This window comes from Alosa pseudoharengus, unplaced genomic scaffold, assembly GCF_046254945.1.
Source record: "Alosa pseudoharengus isolate Yale_2024_CS ecotype anadromous, Long Island Sound unplaced genomic scaffold, YU_APseudo_1.1 YU_APseudo_1.1_scf_8, whole genome shotgun sequence".
Classification (NCBI taxonomy): domain Eukaryota; kingdom Metazoa; phylum Chordata; class Actinopteri; order Clupeiformes; family Clupeidae; genus Alosa; species Alosa pseudoharengus.
In genome coordinates, this window is record NW_027468870.1 from 25286317 (window position 1) to 25304617 (window position 18301).

The following is an 18301-nucleotide window of genomic DNA, read 5'->3' on the forward strand; positions in this document are numbered from 1 at the left end:
TAAGCAGGCAGAGGCAACTTTAATGATGGATAGAAACCACAAGGCGATTTGTATGAAAATAAAAAGTTCACCTGTATAATTCAGAGTATACAGCCATGAAAATGAAGAAATTAACCAAATTTAAACAAACAGGCCCAACAGATACAAGCTGTTTTTTTTTTTACTTTTTTGAATACAGTGGATATTCTATTCACAGTGATTTTATACAGCATGAAAGCATGTAAGACAACCATACATTCTGGACAGCACTTACAAAAGCTGGGACGTCAAAGACGCACACGTTAGATGCTTAAAAAAAAAAAAGTAAGAAAAAAGGACAAACATATCATGGTTAACCTTGGTATAAAACAAAGAGCAGGTTGCTTGCAGATAATACATGGAATGTTGGCTTACAGGAAGACATTGTCCATTTTAGTGGGATCTTCTCACCCTCCATTGCTACATTCTGTCATGGTGTATAAATGATATTGGGGAATTGTTAATGACAGTGGCATGAGTAGAGGAATGTACAAATAAAATGCTCCATAGACAGCAAGATAAGCATTAATGCCAATGGAATGACACAATCCCCAGATAATTCAGAGATGCAACCGGGACACACCGTAAAATCACTGTTGAGGTGAAGGAATGATAATTTGTTTTTACTGAATGAAACACCTGTACAACTCACTCTGTATGAAAGCAGACAGATGTAAATGGAGAAAGTGTTAACTTCAGAATAACAAAACTGTGATGCAACAAACTTGTTTTCTGTACGAGAATTTTAAGTTGTATCAATAGTAATGGCTGAAGTTTCTTTTTGTTTGTGGGAGTGGGGGTGAGGGGAGCATTTGGAGAATGGTGAGATCAGAAGGGGAAATGTGTGTAATATAATGTCACATGCACCAGACTGATTGATGTATGCTAAGAATCATTACCCACTGCCATAATTGTGGTAACTGAGACTTAATCTTTGATGACTGAAGTGAAAACAGAACAATTCAGGGAGGAGATGGGGCAAGCAGCAGTCATATTCCATCCTAATGTTTCCCAGCGATCAAGCAAACAATTTCATTTCTTTTCCTGGCCTTTTTGAAGCAGCATTGCACCAGTTTTTACTTCCAGAAGTGTTCTGGGCTCCCTTTCACTCACCCACTCTCTCTTTCACACACATACACACACACACACAGTGCACTGGTGCTGTCTTGCTCAAGAGGACAACAGTATGTACAGAGGAATAGAGAATGCTGGTAGGGTATCAGCAAAAGCTGGGCCTTTATGAAATAAGCCAGAGGTGTGTGTATGTGTATGTATGTATGTGTGTGTGTGTATGTGTATGTGTATGTATGTATGTATGTATGTGTGTGTGTGTATGTATGTATGTATGTGTGTGTGTGTGTGTGAGCATGTGTGCTTCCCGGGCCTGTGGTGATGGTAGAGCGGGGATCATGAGGGACGGTGTGGGGGTGCCACCAGACCTCTCTTCCTCTCTGGTGTCTGGAGGGAGGGGGCAGATTTCTGGGACAACAGAAACATACCAAGCACATCAATACCACACAGAAAGAGAGCTGCTCCAACACAGTGCTGTTCTAACCCACTACACACAACCATGCAAGACTTAAGACAAGAAAGAGAAAGAGATTTGCTTGCAGGTGCAATTGCTGTATTTGTATTTGGTTAATGTAATTCTGGGACAGCAACAATGGTAAATATAGTTTGGTTGCTATAAATGTAGTAACAAAAATAAGGGTGAAATGCTATTTTCATTTGAAAAACACAGCCTGTAACATCTAAATAGTTTGAATTGCCTATCTGCACTAAGCTTGACTTTTTAAGTGTATAATCTGAGATCAATCTGACTTAAACTTGGTAAATTTGCAGCACAATGCACACTTCCACTTTCTACCACTGCTGACTACACAGAAAATCTGACCAAGAGATAAAGTCATCAGAAGAACCATAATAACGAAACTAGTAACCATCTCAATTCTAAAAATCAACTGAACAAACTGTTACTGCACACTAACCCATCTAAAAGGACAATGGGAAGATGGACGTTCTTGCTTTCCTAACACAGGGGAAAAAGCGTAAGCCAGTTGATCTGCATGCAGTATCTTTGCTAATCACAAATTCGCCAGATCTAAGCTATCGATAAAGGAAAATGAACTGATAACAACTGTTTACTGACCTGACAAAGAAACACACCTCAGATGTAGCCTATTCCATGTGCCTTTAACTAGCCTTTGTATTTTTGTTGGTCAATACAATTCATTGCACATAAAACACTGCTGTATTGTGATTGCCTTCAGCTACAATCTCTGGATACCAGTGTCACAATAAATGAGTAGTTTCACAATCAGGGATAACGCCTAAAATTAAATCTTCTTGAAATCTGTTTTTTTTTGTTTGTTTAATCTTCATCCGTTGAAGGATAAAAATGGCAACTGGTGACTGACAATTCTTACATATGTATACTTCCAATGTTATGCTTTAGGTGTGCTGGAATGGACACATGAGAAAAAGGTTTTTCGACAATAATATAAGGATACATTATTCATACAATATTTGTAGAATGTATTATTGTTCTTTGGGTTAACATAATGTATAGGCACAGTCAGGGATTTTGCAGAAAGTCTTGTTTGTTTGTTGATGTTTAAATTAATTAGTAGACACTTTTGTGCAAAAAAAAAAAAATATTACATTCTATTTTAACCCAGGACCAAACGAAACACGTCAGAGAGGTAGCTCACCCCTACCTTCAGTATTCCCAGAGAAATCCCACGCATGGTTTCGTTTTTATTAGGGGGACAGGCTGCCCCCACTTTGCTTGTTTCCAATTTTCGGAGCCTGGGCTGCCTAGAAACCGGATTTTCTTTTTACAGTGTACTCACCGTATTGGCAGCTAGCGGTTGTGAGGAGATGATTGCTGAACGTGACCAAAAATGTTATGGGCTTGAAATCGTGTACAATCCCTGACTGCACCTTTAAGTAAATCTGTTTTCGCCATTATTATTATATACACAGTACATTTTATAGCATATTTATAGAAAATGTGTTAGAGTAGACAAAAACTGTTTCTCTGGAGACTTGGTTAACTTGGCAAAAACTAATGGTTAATTTTTACAACTATATGAGTTATTATGATGTTCAAATTGTATCCGGACATTTTGTATGTTACTTAGTTTGATGCATATCTGAAGTATTTCCACTGCGAAAAGAGTTCAACCAGGTCAGCTATAATTCTGCAATTTCTGTTAACATTATGATAATCCTGTGCTTTCTTCGACTAATCGAATAATCCAACAATTCTGTAAAATAGCATAGGGACAGACAACAGTGATGTAAGCATACAAATAGTAGAAGGGTGAAAACACAGACTGAAACCACACAATCTGTTGTTCTTTCTACTATGTTATAAAAGTGCTACTTTAGAGAGCATATTAAAGATAGGAAGATGCAAGTGAGAGTTAGCATGACGAGAAGAAACAAAAACACTGCTGGTGTGAGTGGTGAGAGACTGACGCAAAAGTGCAACTAAAAGCGTGCAATCTCATCATGCAACCTGCCACATTCACCATGGCGTTTATCATTAGTGATCCTTTTAGGCAAGGAGGGTGGTGGGGGATTGGGGGGGGGGGTTGCAAAATGCAGCAACAGTGAGGGGAGTGGACACTGTGGTGGACAATGGAGATGTGATATGTGTTAAGTACCAAGCGGCTTTGTTGTACTAATGAAGATTTAAAAAGACATGCAAGGACCTGGATCAGCCCCTCCCACCCCACCTCGAGTGCGGTTCAGACTCTTATGAGAAAGACAAATGGGAAGGAAAATAAACTTACTTCATTCATACCTAAGAAAAGGAGACAAAATGCACAAAGTCATGGTGTCAGGTGGTGTCAAAGGTGTTGCTCTTCATCTCAACATTGCACGTTTTATGATATATTGTCATTTGTATTTTACCAGTAGATAAGTCAGGCACATTCTGACCCCGGAGGAGAGCAAAACAAAATGCTTTAATAAATCAAAACTTGATTGAAAAATGAGCATCTCCAATAATGTTTGGCAGTTGCTGAACACTATTTTCAAAGTTGGCACATATTTCTGCAGTGAATTTCATTTCATATCTCAGTCGAGTCATATCTCTGCTTTGAAACATGTGTGAGGACTAAACTGGCATGATTTAGACATCCACCTTCCGAAGAAAAACCCTCCATCAGTAACATCAACACTGAGCTTCTGCAGTGACTCAATAGGGAATAAGCCAATTACATAACAGAGCAGTGTGCACTGCTGTGGACGTTAACTCAGCAGGAGTGTACATTTCTGGGCGGAATAGTAGATGGCTCCATAGAAGGTTGGGGCAGCTTTGTGTACAATCTGGAAAAGGTCGGAAAATATATCTGTGCTTCCTCAAGGGAAATATAAGGGTTGGAAATATTGGTATGAGTCAGGAAGATGGCTTATAGCAAGGTTCTATGCTAGAATATTCTATGGTCACACTCAGTAACCTATGTCAAGGTAAAGGATACCTCAACATACAGGTTGTAGGTTGCGGGTGCATGGACAAACGAGCAAAAACTAGCCTATAATGAATGGCATATCATTCATGTACACATAAAGAAAGAGAGCTAAATCATAATTTGTTTTTGTCTTTGAGATCATTTTCAGAAACCACCTCATGTACCGACTCACTTTAGAATAATAATATAGAGTAATAAAAAAAAACATGATGTGGAATAACATTTACATGCAACTTGGTTTCCTTCATCCCACAGCAGGTTAGGTGACTAGCTGGAGTTTCTGCACAAATTAACATAGAACCAATAGCCTCAGACCGTTATTCTGACCAAGGTTAACTAACCAATTCTGTGTGGTCGTAAAAAAAACATGAACTGACTTACTGTGGCAGGGCAAGGTTCAATCAAGAATGGACACAAAGTGTCAAGAATTTAAAAGTGCATGTGCAGTACGAATTTACTGCACAACACAGAAGGCAGACTTGCAGATATGGAAAGCTCAGTTGTTCCCGAAAAAAAAGGTGCAGAAATTGACAAAAAACAAACAAAGAATTTTTTTTTTTAAATGCACAGTTCATTTTTCATACTTTTCCTGGGATGTAGTTCCTGTCAATAGCCTCATCCTGAAGAAACATATGTAGGCAGCGTTCGTTCTGGGCCAGGGGATGGCCTGCAATTCTGATCAAGAAAAACACAACAGCAGCAAACAATGAATACAGAAAAATGTTAGAGACAGATTACTGAGAATAAGGCCGGTTTCACAATTTCCTGTATTATGTGCATGATGCCCAAAAATCTGTTGATTTTCATTGAGACACCATGTTAAATGGTACATGCATGGAAGGCATTTATATAGTGCTTTTCTACGCCTTGGAGCACTCAAAGCACTTTACATAGTAATGCCTTACTGGAAATTAGAAGCATTCATACTGGCTGTGTGATATGCTGCTGCCGTGACTCGAGTCATCGGGAGTTTTGGTGTTCAAGCTCAATACAGAAAGACATACGCCTGGTGGTAGCAGCACCGCAGCAGAAACGTCACATGTGAATAAACACGTACAAGTGATCCACAACAGTCACAACAATGAGGTGGGCAATGTGAAACAAGCCTAACGCTTCAAGTACAATATCCACAGTGTGTAGTCAAAAATAAATGTGTTAATGTATGTGCATGTGTTAATGTAGTCTGTGTTATTAACACCAAAATGATCTTGTTTGATGTTCACGTTTATGTCGTAATTCTGTTGTGTCTTGAGGTTATGTTACACTACACATACACATCCCCTCTGACAAGGGATCTCAGGCCTAGTCCACACGTACCAAACCGATCTTTTTTTCCTCCGTCTTCCCTGGAACCGTATCAAGAATATTTGCATCCAAACGGATCCATCTCAACACGACTCAACATGTTACTTCATATCCCAGGCCTATAGGTGGCACTGTTTCTTTACAGAAATTGACCAAATCAGACAAACAGACAGAATAGGCTACGACGAAATGGCTAGTGCAAGGAAACCAGAATTGTTTGTGTGGACTTATAGTGAACTGTCAACTGTAGTCAACTGTAAAACTAATAAACTTAATTTTTACGGTTAGGTATAGGATAGTCCGCGATTCACATTGGTTTTGGTCATCACCGCAAGTGCAAAGGCTAGGCGTACCCAAGTTCTAGGCCATTCCGTCGCCACATTTATAATATTGCTATAATACCTTCGTTAGTAACAGCTTGCATCAAATCGCGCATTCGCATTTAGTGCGCATCTATAGGCTTAACATGAGTTCTAAGCGTCTTTGTATGCTCATATCTGACTTCACTATGAATGCATTTATTTATGTTTGTAAGACATGTAAAATAAATTAATGACACCGGCACTACGCACAAATGAATGCAAACTTACACCGCACTTCCATAATAACTTAAGTTCTCTCGCGTCAGTGACAGTAGCTAGAATGCATAACAAAAAACACCGGGAAAAACAGTGTTCAGTCCATCAAGTCATAAGCTATCGGTGCTGCGCAGCATCAGTTGTGATATTTATCCTACGGAGTGTAATCGTAGGTAATGTCATGTATGAAAACTAGTATTGTTAGGCAATACTATAAGTGTCAAGTCCAGGGCAGCTGAGGTGTGGCGATGATAGGCAAGTAGGATGTGCGGTTTCGCTGTCCAAACGAATTCAAAAGGGCTACGGTTTCAGATTTTTCGACTCTGGGACCAGGTTTCAAAAAAGTGCGGTTTCGGGCAGTGCGTTTACAGGATTCGTTTGGACGCTCGGCCAAGACGAAGCAAAACCTCTGCGTTTAACCCAAAAAGCGTCTCCGTGTGGACGGGCCCTCAGCCATTTACAACTCATTCACATGGGTTTCTCACAAGGTGCAACTATATCATTATAGGTGACCAAAGGTTATCTCTCACCTCCAATAAAGCCAGAGTGCTTCTGTGTCATTACGAGTCATTAGCCAGTGAAATACTACAGAGGCGTACTGAGGGCTTTTCAGGCACAGAGTTTAGCTCTGCGCTCTGTCTGTGGTCTATGTAATCTTGTCAATAGTGTTCTGGGCTTAGGAAGAAATTACTTAGGAAGGCAGAGCCAGACATCCTGGCTGTCACACTAGCTGTGTGTCTTGGCTAAGGCGGTGCCAGAATTGTGAGCCCTTCTCAAGCTCAGACATGCAAACTGAACATTTTTCCAGGCTGTCTACATTGTTATTAAAAGAAAAAAGGAGAAGAAGAGAAGGCAAAAGCCCAACCAGTCCTGCAGCCAGGCCTGTCTCCCTCTCCTATGCAGTGCACCTGTCTTCTATACTGTGTGCGTGTGTGTGTGTGTGTGTGCGTGCGTGTGAGTTCAGGCATGAGTTTCACTTCTGGTTGCAGTGAAGGTTGCAAAAGTACCCGATAAAAAACCTTGGCAACTGAATCTGCAGATTATGCCCTTCTAATAAACATGGCACAGAAATCTCCCCATGTGACAAACCCTTTTGGTGCTAAGAGTTTTAGACGCACACAGTCCATCAATAGAATGAATGCTGTTCACTGATGAAATGAGATCTAGGAGAACACATAACAATGCCTGTGACAAGCAAACTTCCATGTTCAATGTGTAGTTAGTTAAATGTGTGGAGTTTAGCTTATATTGTTAAAAACATCTGTATACGTACATACACAAATTGTACATGTATAATGAGAAACTATGTGTCTCAATATTTTCAATGTATTCATTAACTTGCATGTTTTCACTTGACTGTACATTTAATTAGGATAAGACAGGAATCCCAAACCAAACCTGGTACAATGCATGTTCTGTACATGAGCTTTTCTTTGAGAGCATAACAAGGCCACAAACACCTACCTGTTGATGAACTGCTCAAGGCCAACTCTTCGCTCCTCTATGAAGGACTCTTCGAATATACCCTCATCTCCACGGAAGGGTAGCTGTCTCTTCAATGCCTTCCCTGGCAAGGGAGGCACAACAATCTGCAAGAGAATGAGTAGTCTAATTATGTGGACCAAAAGGGGACTTTCATTTGTGTCTAACCTAACAAAGAAACACTCACTTTCAGCAAGTGGATAGGTAAATCACTAACAGATATATTCAAGGGCACCAATAAAGCCAAATGTATTTATAGAGATCCACCTGAGGATGGGCATGGACACAAGGTATAACCATATGGGGGAAAAGTCTAGTCTATTGCATTATAGTCTATTGCTCTCCTGAGATCACACTTTGTACATATATTTTTGGCTAAGCTCCAATGATAAGACATGTTATGGAAGATGGCCAAGAAGAAGAATTTTCAACTGTGGTGACACTGCAATTCTTCTGTTGATATAGAGGGTATGATGCAGTAAATATTGATGCTCACATCATGTGACTGAGGACCTACAGCCAATTTTTCAACAGTCACTGATCTTCTGTGAGCCTGTATAATGAGGAGATCTGGTTTTGGGAAATTAACAAAAATGAAATGAAATGTGTTCCATTTTTATAAATGAATGCTTCATTCTTTTTTATAAATGAATGCTTCATTATATATGCATATATATGGTATAAGCCTTTCACCTTTTTGTGGGAAACACCCACAAATGGTCATCAATTCTGTCACTGTACAGAGTGCATGAAATCTCTGAAAACTCATCGACAGCTATCATGTAAGGTCCTGTTAGGCTTTCATCAATTATCATGTTTGCCACATGCAATCAATATCCAATACTCTCCTGGCAGTATGCTTCCATGGTAACAGGCCAAAGCCATGCTTCTTTTTGCTGTCTTCAATAGTTAAGAACAGTAACATTTTACAGATAGTTTGTTTAAATTCAAATTCAAGTTATTATTGAACATTTACATAACATCACCTTAACAAATCCCCTTAATCACAGATTGATGTCAACAGAGTTTTTGTCATTAATCTGAACATCTATAGATGGCATTATAGCCTACAAGACAATCCAAGGAAAGTGACATCAAAATATCTACTTTATGCTATGGGAAGACATTGCAGGCGAGTTACATGGGCCTACCAACACTGGGGTATTACTGAATTGCTTCTGGATCCTTGAGATTTGGTTGGGAAATAAATAAATGGATGGCAGACATCTCTCTTTAGTACAGGTGAGTTTGGATACGTTAAACCTTCAGGAATAATTCCATTCACTGCAAAGGAACAGACGTGGATCTCTGACACATTTATTGCAGAGCAAGGTCCCATTTAAGTGTTGCTGTTGCATTTTAAATAAGCTGGCGTCTGCGTGAGTAACCACTTTCATGAGGATAAACTTCAGAACTTCTCTGACAACTGTCTACAATCAACAGCGTTTTGCCTAACTATTAGGCACTTACCTTACTGTCTCGTTCGAGTTCATTTTTCAGCCACTCGAAGTCACTATATCGTCTTCGCACAGAGGACTCCTTCATCTTAAAAATTGGGAGGTTTGTCTGCAATACGATCACAAAGAAGTTACATCAAGCGAGACTGGGTGTGACATTTATTTCAAGCAAGTGGAACGAGTGTGAGTGTTATAGATAAGGACGCGTAAACCTAATGTATGCTGTCGACTACATTAACGTTAGCTGTTAACCTAGCAAGTTTTCTGATAATCAGTGTCGTAGTGCCTGTGATTACTAATTCAAATGCAAAATATGTGCTCTACTTGATTTCATCCCTTTGATACTTCGTGTCCTGACACAAACCATAACCGCTCTCCTTCTACTCAATTATTTCAATGAAGTTAGCAAGCTAATATCGCAAAAGTCCTTAACGTTAGTGGGTCAAGCAACCTAGCTAGGTGTCTTATACTGTGTTTAGTAGTCAAGCAATCTAATAGTGCTGGTGACCCAGAAAAACCCTGGTCCGTTTGGCTATATTCTGTTGTTTTGTTGTCTCTATCTGGTTGTTATTTCCATCCGAATAGGACCTGTCAAACACCATTATCGTTAATGTTATTAACCCCTGCTAGAACTAGCTACCTTGGATAGATTCTAGTTAGCCAAAGCTTGCTATTGAACATCGATGCTAGCTGGCTAGCTAAACAGACACCAGTACTAGAGGCAAAACGTTTGTTGGCTATATTTAACAGCTAATTTCTCTCTAGTTCATAAGTATAAACACTATTTGTATAGCTATGAAAGCAAATAACAAGTTGATGCAGCAGGTAAGCTATCCAAGGTTCGGACCAGCCTTCACCCAAAACCTCGATTCAAATGAAGATCCCAGTCGCTTGCGAGGACGAAGTTAGCAACATAGCAAAATGTTATGACTTAACGTACCTTCATTCGGACCTCGTACGTGGTGAAACGGTTTCGTCCAACACCAACGGTTTGAGGATCATAAACGTCGATTTCAAGAAAGTTACTGGGTGGACCATAGGCGTCCGTAAGATCCTGAGGTTTTGAGTTTAACCGGCGAGTATCTGCGACCGTCGGCTCTGACATTTTTGACAGACTAACGATAGCTAAGTTAGGTTAGCTGGCTACTTAAAGAATGTATTGAAAGCTAACGTTTCCTGCGGATACAACTCCGTTAAGACCGCACACTACAGTTATAAACTATTTAAGACATCAGATCTCTCGGAAAAGATGAATTTGCAAGCTTTGTCTAAAATAATGCGACTCAGCAATCCAACAGGAAATCCTTAGACCTAACCAGAAGTCGTGGTTGCTTCGGTGGAATGGGATATGTGGTCCCACCCACTCCTCAGCAGCTAGGGGTGGCCTGGAGAGGCCGTAATCATTCGTGAAGAAAGCACTAACCAATGACCATACTTTTTTGTCTCGGATGAAAACTCATTTTGGGGGTGGAAATGACTTGATCTGCGAATAAATTATTATAGTTACATTTCAACGACGGTCTGATAATTATACTTATGGTCAAAATTGATAGCCTACACACAGTAGAGTATCCGGAGATAACCTAGCTCTACCTACCTGGCGCAAGAGGTGATGATGATGATGCTGGGAGCTGGAAATCTTAACAGACAATATTATCATTCAATTAAATTATATGTTTTAAAATGTTAGGAGTGGGCTGAGTTATATGGGGATATCCTTACAGCTGTGACAGCAGGCAACATCTGCTCAAATCTGTAAAAACCATCATAGGAGAATCATTTGATCAATCCTGCTTCACGTGGGCTAGTGAGCCGCAGATCAGGAAGGAACAGAGAAAACACAAGATGCTCCTCTTTCCAAAAGTGTGTCAGATCTTGTATTTTCCTTCCTTCTGAACACCTGCCTAAATCCCAGATATTCTAATTCTTTCAATTCTCAGTTAAACTGTGAGCGGTACAACTTGACATAAAAGAAGAGAAAAAAAACTGCATCGTTACAAATTACGCAAGACTTTTGACATTAGACAAGGTTTGGAGCCTATGGGCTTCCGTCGCTATTTCTGTTCTTGCATTCTCATGTTTTTGGTTCCTCTTGAGCAGTCCAGTCACAGCCCCATGGTCACAGCAGTAGTCTATCAGACTGCGCTCTTCCCACACTTTGTTCGAGTGTTTTGAATCAGTTGAATAGCTGTTATCTTCTAAGATGTGGAGTTAATGTAAACGGAAGCTGTTTTAGGAGCTGACCCATGTTCAGCTCGTATAAGAAGTAGTATTAAATAGTTCGACGCTAGCTGAACGGCTAGCTAGCAAACAAAGCAAAACCCAGCTAGTCGGAATCCCTGTCAACGAAAGGTAAATAATGGTTTTAATTGTACGCTTAAAGTAAATTTAAATTGATCTCTTTTAAAGTGATAATGAGACCTAACGCATATCACAGTTCCAATCATCTTGCCTCCATATGATCAAAGTTGGTATGCTAACGTTAATGTTTGAGGCCAGTAACGTTAACGTTAACGATGTCAAATATGAATAATAACATTGCATTAACGTTACTTGTCCGATTGCCATTGTCGAATAACTTCACATTATTAGTTGAAAGCTGTTCTGTCAGTTTCATGTTGCAATCTGAAAAGGTAACTGTTTGCGTTGACATTGCATATCCAAGTCAACAGGCTAAGCTAACGGTAAGTTAAACTAGCCTTAACAATCGACCCAGTTCAAGCTGTGTTGCTATTAGCGTTGACGTTACAAACATTTTCAACAAAGATAACTAACGTTATCGTTTAGCTAACCACCAGTACGTTGTAGGTCTTCGGCATTTTAAGCACTCTTCAGTAACGTTAGGCAGGTGGTGATGTTGGAGCGATAAAGTAACGTTAACGATAGAAAAAGATAAGTCACCATTATTGTTACCTTGTTAAAATGGTCTTGAGGTGGCTAGCCAGCTGCCAAGTTATTCCTACTCCTTATATTGGCTAACTTAGCACGCAAGATGTATCTTAAATGTTTAGATGATTGCTTAATTAGCAAGTTGTACAGCTAATGAACTACAACAATCAACCATGTGGTCAATGTGACGATAGTCGCAGATCACAGTTGACGTTACTGTCAACAGACTGTTTACCTGTTCTCAAATTTCCATCATGAGATTTCACAAGTTGGTGGCCAACAAGTTGGCTGTTGTACACTGATAACATTAACTGATTATGTGAAGACCACAAACGAAATGGCAGTGTATCTGTACGGCTCCTCTGGCCAGCTTGGTACTCTGTGTTCAGAAAAATAGAGGAACCAACATCTTGTGCTTTATCCTCGTCAGTTGAATTAGTGTTGTAAATTATTATGGGAATAAGCGTTGCCTTAAAACATGCAAGAAGTGAATTTGTTATGCTTCTTACAGTAATGTTACTTTGTTTATGTAGATTTGTGGGTTCCTTCTAAGGGAGTGTCATCACCTTTTTCACAATGATTATGTTTCGCCTCTCCTCTCCTCAGGGAAGACATCTTTCTGACCATGACAGCGATGCGCGTGGACGCCAAGGTGGTTATGCTGGGAAAAGAGAGTGTTGGAAAAACCAGTCTGGTGGAGCGATACGTCCACCACCGTTTCCTTGTTGGACCCTATCAAAACGTAACAGCTAAGAATTTAGTTATCCTACTTGCTTGCAAGGATATGCAGTAGGCTCAGTTGTATGTCAACACTAATCTAATTCACTTGATACATTATGAGAGTCCCTGGCAGTGTCAAATATTCCAGTCAAACGTGAAGTTCCCCTTTTGACAAGTTCACTGTTGTATTTGAGCATGACCAAAGTTTTGCCAAAGATGATGAGCAACTTTACAAGTTGGGATTAACCATTCTGGCGACAGAAAGAAATTTCCAGAGACAAGATAATTGAATGACTAAAATGCCATGTTGGTGTAAGAAAAATAACTTTCATGTTTAATTTCATTTCATAGACGATTGGAGCTGCTTTTGTTGCCAAGCCAAACCATGTAGGAGATAAAGTTATAACTCTAGGAATATGGGTGAGTGTCATATAAGCTACTTTCAGATTATCGGCAGCATTTGACCTAATTCTCATTTTTGCATGTGACCCAGCTGTGACTTCCCAGTTGCTTTCATTATGTGATTTAAGATGGGAAACAAATATGATCAGACTCAATGGTTTAGAACTGCTCAGTGACAAATGTCTAAATATATTTGTACTGTAGTATGTTTGTGTTCAAGTCCATAATGTGTCATTGACATTAGACTCTTAAGTAGCTAGGTTTATGAAACAGAGGTATAGTTAATTAGTACTACCTACAGCTTGCACTTGGTGGTCATGCTTGTTTATGGTTTTTATTGGTTTGGCAACCCATCAGTATGTTATACTATATGGTGGTATTTTTAGTACATAATATTCCAACAAGCCCCTGTATAGCTAATTAGATTCAATGTTGTAATGTAGCAGTATTCTAGTCAGGCATGTCTTTAAAATACTAGTGGATACCGCTGAAATGTCTTTTACATCCCTGTCAAGCATTTTGGCAGATGCCTCCATCCAAATCAACTAAAGAAAGTGTACTACAACATATAAATTGTGTTAGTACGTCTCCCCCTCTTGGAACATGATCCCATGACGTTCATTTGGTAGAATATAGAGTGGTGGCTATGCAGCTGAGTTACAGGAACATGTTACAGAGGTTTTGATGAGCTGACCTTTGCCTTTTTGAATGACAGGACACAGCGGGATCAGAGCGCTATGAAGCCATGAGTCGGATCTACTACCGGGGGGCACGAGCAGCAATCGTGTGCTATGGTGAGTTGGCTTGTCACTGTTGCTACCAGATCACTATCAAAGACTGTGTCGTAGCAAAAGTCTCATCACTCTTGTTATGATTGTTAGGTTTGCTCTCGAGAAATGTGTTCTTCTACATGTATTTACATTTACGGTTTTTATGCTACTCCATCTAGCAACCTGTTTAATTTATATCATCTCTTTTTTAGTAAACCTTCTTTTGTGTTGGCTCTCATAGAATATTTCAACATGATTCGGAACATTGCATCTTACCTGTGATGTCACTTCCCTTTCCCTATAGACCTAACAGACAGCAGTAGTTTTCAGCGTGCCAGATTTTGGGTAAAGGAATTACAAAACTGTGAAGAGGTAATGTCACTTTTCTTGTTCTTTTTTGGAGGCTCTGAAATTGGTTTGACATTGTCTTTGACATTGTCCTTGTTGTGTTTTTAAGCACTGCAAAATCTACTTGTGCGGTACTAAAAATGACCTAATTGAAGCGGACAGAGGTGCTCGACATGTGGACTACCATGACGTGCAGGACTTTGCTGATGGTATAATTACTTTTCCACAAATCATCGAAATAAATTCTCTTTACTTTCATATGTCTGTCCATCCAGTCTTTCTGCTTAGAAGAACTCTGGTGTTCCTGCATAGTTCAGGAACAGCGCTGGCTCAATAAATGGGATGTAAGCAAAGTGTCTCAGACTGAGTCATATACCAGTTCAGCCAGTCTGTCCTTAAGAGTGTTCAATTCATTTTAAATAATTGAATTGAATTGAACTTCATGTGTGAAGTTCATTGGTGTTCATGCTCCAACGTTGCTGCAGAAACACAGAAGTGAGGGTGTATTTGATTGGCTGCTAAGCTCAAATATCAGGACCCGTTTACCTGGGTTGTGGACTGTACCTTTGGTCTTAAGTGTGTAATATCTTAATTATCTGGATGCATGAGTCACTAAGTGGCATTACAGAGGCATCTGTCTTGTTTCCCTGCAGAGATTGGGGCCCAACATTTTGAGACTTCTAGCAAAACTGGAAATAACGTGGGTAAGTGGCAAAATGACAGCATGTTGGTATTGTGGAATTTTCTTGTTCACTGTCAGTAGAAGCTTCTTTTACGGAAGAGTATTAGGGCCACATGAAAAGAAAATATTTTTGAAAAATCAGAAGTTCTGAGAAAAACACTCAAAATTTTTTGAGAAACAAAGTCAGAAATAATTTCTGAGATTAAAGTCAGAATTTCTGACTTTGATTTTCTCGGAATTTTCAAAAAATATTTTCTTTTCATGTGGCCCTAATACTAATACTTTGGGTTCTCTATGTGGTAGTATACAGTATGAATTCAGTGTTTTTTTGCGTTATGAGCCTAGCTATAAACTGACCTGAACTGACCTGCAAAAACAAAAAAAAGACAACTTTTATGTTTTGTTGGTCTACAGATGAACTGTTCCAAAAGGTTGCTGAAGACTATAACAGTTCATCGTTTGAGGTCATGCCTGGTAAGACAACCTTTTCTTTGCAGAAGCTGCAAGTTTACCAAGTTTAGGAAACTGACATTTGTCTGACTAAATTAGACAAACTATTCTGAAACAAAAAAAAAAAAACATAACGGTATCCACTTGCTTAATATTAAACCCAAGGAAAAGTAGACTTTGACTGAGCACCTTGAACAGAGATTAATAAGACAGTTATTTATTTTAGAGATGCTGACGGAGTAAGTTACTCATCAAGCCTGTGCTCCTCCACTGAGGACACTGTGCAAGATGGTGTTTGAGGATGTATTTTTTGTGTGCTTCAGTCACAGATCAAATGCGATTGACCCATTTCTCTTATCTCTCTTTGCAGAAGAAAAAGGGGTAGACCTTGGTCAGAAGAAGGACTCTTATTTTTATGCCTGTTGCCACCACTGACTGATGTGGTTTTGCCTGTGGCCAGCCAACTACACCAGAGCCTCTTGCTCCCAAAGGGGAACTTCATTCCTTGGTCATACGATCTGTGCATCTTTTTATCGACGGCATCCACAAAAGAAACGCTGCCATTATCGTTTTGTGCCAAGCACCAGTGTTGTTCTTCCTTCTGCTTTTTTTTTTTTGGTTATCTCTGCAGTCATCCATGCCATGTTTTGGCAGGACAGGACCTCAGTGGAGGAGAAGACTTTTGTTGTATTGTACTGAGTCATCACTCCAGTTCCTTGCTCTCTTCTGTGCCTCCTCTGAGGCAAAGATGTGGCGGAAGAAGGGGATTGGTGCCAGAGGCGCCACAGTGATCCCAGCTGGAACAATGCCCCTGTGTCCACCCTCTCCAGCGCCTGTTCCAGTGGGAGCACCTTCTGTCTGCTAAAGACTGTTTACTTTGCTCCCATGTCCTTCACTCTGCTTTCTGCTTCAGATACTGATAGTGCTATTTTTTTCTTATTTCTATTTTTTTTTTTTTTTTTTAAATAATTCCTCTTTGCAACCTGTTTGCTTACATTGATTGTTTGAACACTATTTATATCTCGTTTTTTTATTTTTATTATTCTGACCCGTGAATGATGAAGGATGACCATTCAGTCATTCCATATGGAGTAAAGTTTATCGTTCTTTCACCTCAGCAGCACATTTTGCTAGTTCAGTGTTTCATCCACTTGAGCTAACTCATATAAAATATGTTATACCCACACAAAGAAAGCTGTGAGTAGAAATACTTGTTCTCAAACCAGAAAATTAATCAAAAGGCTGTGTAATTTATTATTGTACAATGTTTGTCTAGTGCACAAGTTTTGCACACAAAGACCCCTCTACCAAATTGATCTTGCATAGTGACAGAGCAGGCAGAATGGGCAGTGATGAATTTTGAAGAATGTTGTGTTTAATGTTTACAATGTTTTTAGTGGTTTGTTTTAATTTAATTATACTTAAAGTGTGCATTTTGAAGAGCCTCTCAAGTATCTTTGTGTGAACATGTGAGGAAGTGGCTTTACTATGTGTGCCTTGACAGGACATGTACAAAAGCATAATCTAGTTGGTTGGAACAAATCGTTTCACTTTCTAGCTGTGTTTACAGAGCTTAGTTTACAGTTGCTAAGATCTGGGACAAATACAGCATTTGAATGAATGTAATCAATGTGGATATGCATTTTTGCCTGAAAAAAGATGCTCATTATTATCACTCCGATCTTGCACAAACACCATCTAGTCCTACTTCTGGATGTGTAGCACAAGATGAATTTCATGATTAATGTCATTTCAGCTGGATGATCTGAATGAGATAATTGAATATAAGTAAACCAGCAGTTGTCATGGTACAATTGGCCATGGAAAAAATTACACTGACAGAGGACAGGCATTCAAGTAGGCATCCCATGAAGACAAATCATGTTTCCAACCAAATCATGAAGCACTTAGCTTTTGAAGTGGTAGCATGGTTTTCAGAGCCATGTGAAGTGTAGAAGGAAACTTGGGGGCAGTGTATAAATGTGTTTCTCTTTCTCTAAAAATGGATAGGACAAACTGATATCTTGGTCCCAGAGTGATGTGCACTCTGCAGTTTGTGTGATTTTGTCTAAACAATCCAAATTCTCAGTCATTGCCTCTGGGTTTCACACATGCATATCCGTGTATAACTGGTCTTCAAACATGTTTTGACTTCATGGCCAAACTGTAACTTGTGCAGGAGAGCTTCAGAAAATGTGACCGATGTCGTGCAACACAAGCACAAAACGACACTCATTTAAGTTCTTTGTAGTCTGCTTCTCTCAATTTCCTTTCCCCCAATGAATTTTGCTGGTGTGTGAAGCTTTTGCGCTGATGAGTCCAAAAGGGTCCCAAGGCTGTAGAATGCTGTTCCTGCCTACGGTTCCTGGTTTTAAGGGGCCTGGATTCTCAAATGACTATGTAGCACTTGAAAACAAACATAACCTGCATTACACATCACGTTCCATATCTCTACACTGCCTCTTTTGACATAGGATGGACTTATTCTGTTATGACTGACACAAGTGCCACATGGATGGTTGAGAATGCAGCCCCTGGAAAGAAAAGCATTGTTCTCAGAACTTCCTCAATGTAATGAGACACTAATGGGTTTGAGCTGATATATCCACGTGTATGGTGGTTGAACTGGAGATGATGTGACGCATCTCAAATAAAACTCAAAAATATCAAGGCAAGTTTGTTTTTTATGCTGTGAACATGTCATCTCATAACACTCACA

At 39.6% G+C, this 18301-nt stretch overlaps 2 protein-coding genes across 2 annotated transcripts; one reads left to right on the forward strand and one right to left on the reverse strand.

The window, feature by feature from the left end:
• On the reverse strand, positions 1–10657 carry LOC143111268 (sorting nexin-12). The gene is made up of 6 exons (XM_076273462.1): positions 10262–10657; positions 9335–9430; positions 7847–7971; positions 5084–5174; positions 3819–3829; positions 1–1497 (listed from the first exon to the last, which is right to left on the reverse strand). Exons 1-5 carry the CDS (start codon positions 10424–10426, stop codon positions 3824–3826), a joined length of 483 nt encoding a protein of 160 aa, XP_076129577.1. The 5' UTR covers positions 10427–10657; the 3' UTR covers positions 1–1497; positions 3819–3823.
• A 404-nt stretch (positions 10658–11061) lies between these two features.
• Positions 11062–18252, forward strand: rab24 (RAB24, member RAS oncogene family). The gene is made up of 9 exons (XM_076274105.1): positions 11062–11673; positions 12817–12952; positions 13282–13350; positions 14048–14126; positions 14407–14474; positions 14560–14659; positions 15104–15154; positions 15547–15606; positions 15953–18252. The coding sequence occupies exons 2-9, from the start codon at positions 12836–12838 to the stop codon at positions 16015–16017; spliced, it is 609 nt and encodes a 202-aa protein (XP_076130220.1). The 5' UTR covers positions 11062–11673; positions 12817–12835; the 3' UTR covers positions 16018–18252.
• The last annotated feature ends 49 nt before the right edge of the window (positions 18253–18301 follow it).

Excerpts from the sequence above, each read along its gene's own strand:
- LOC143111268 (XM_076273462.1), bottom strand. The coding sequence starts at position 10,426 with ATGTCAGAGCCGACGGTCGCAGATACTCGCCGGTTAAACTCAAAACCT. Across the intron at positions 7,972-9,334 it reads AACTCGAACGAGACAGTAAG|ATTGTTGTGCCTCCCTTGCC; the intron begins GTAAGTGCCTAA and ends ATTCTCTTGCAG. Across the intron at positions 5,175-7,846 it reads CTTGAGCAGTTCATCAACAG|AATTGCAGGCCATCCCCTGG; the intron begins GTAGGTGTTTGT and ends TTTCTTGATCAG.
- rab24 (XM_076274105.1), top strand. The coding sequence starts at position 12,836 with ATGACAGCGATGCGCGTGGACGCCAAGGTGGTTATGCTGGGAAAAGAG. Across the intron at positions 14,475-14,559 it reads AATTACAAAACTGTGAAGAG|CACTGCAAAATCTACTTGTG; the intron begins GTAATGTCACTT and ends TGTGTTTTTAAG. Across the intron at positions 15,155-15,546 it reads CAAAACTGGAAATAACGTGG|ATGAACTGTTCCAAAAGGTT; the intron begins GTAAGTGGCAAA and ends GTTGGTCTACAG.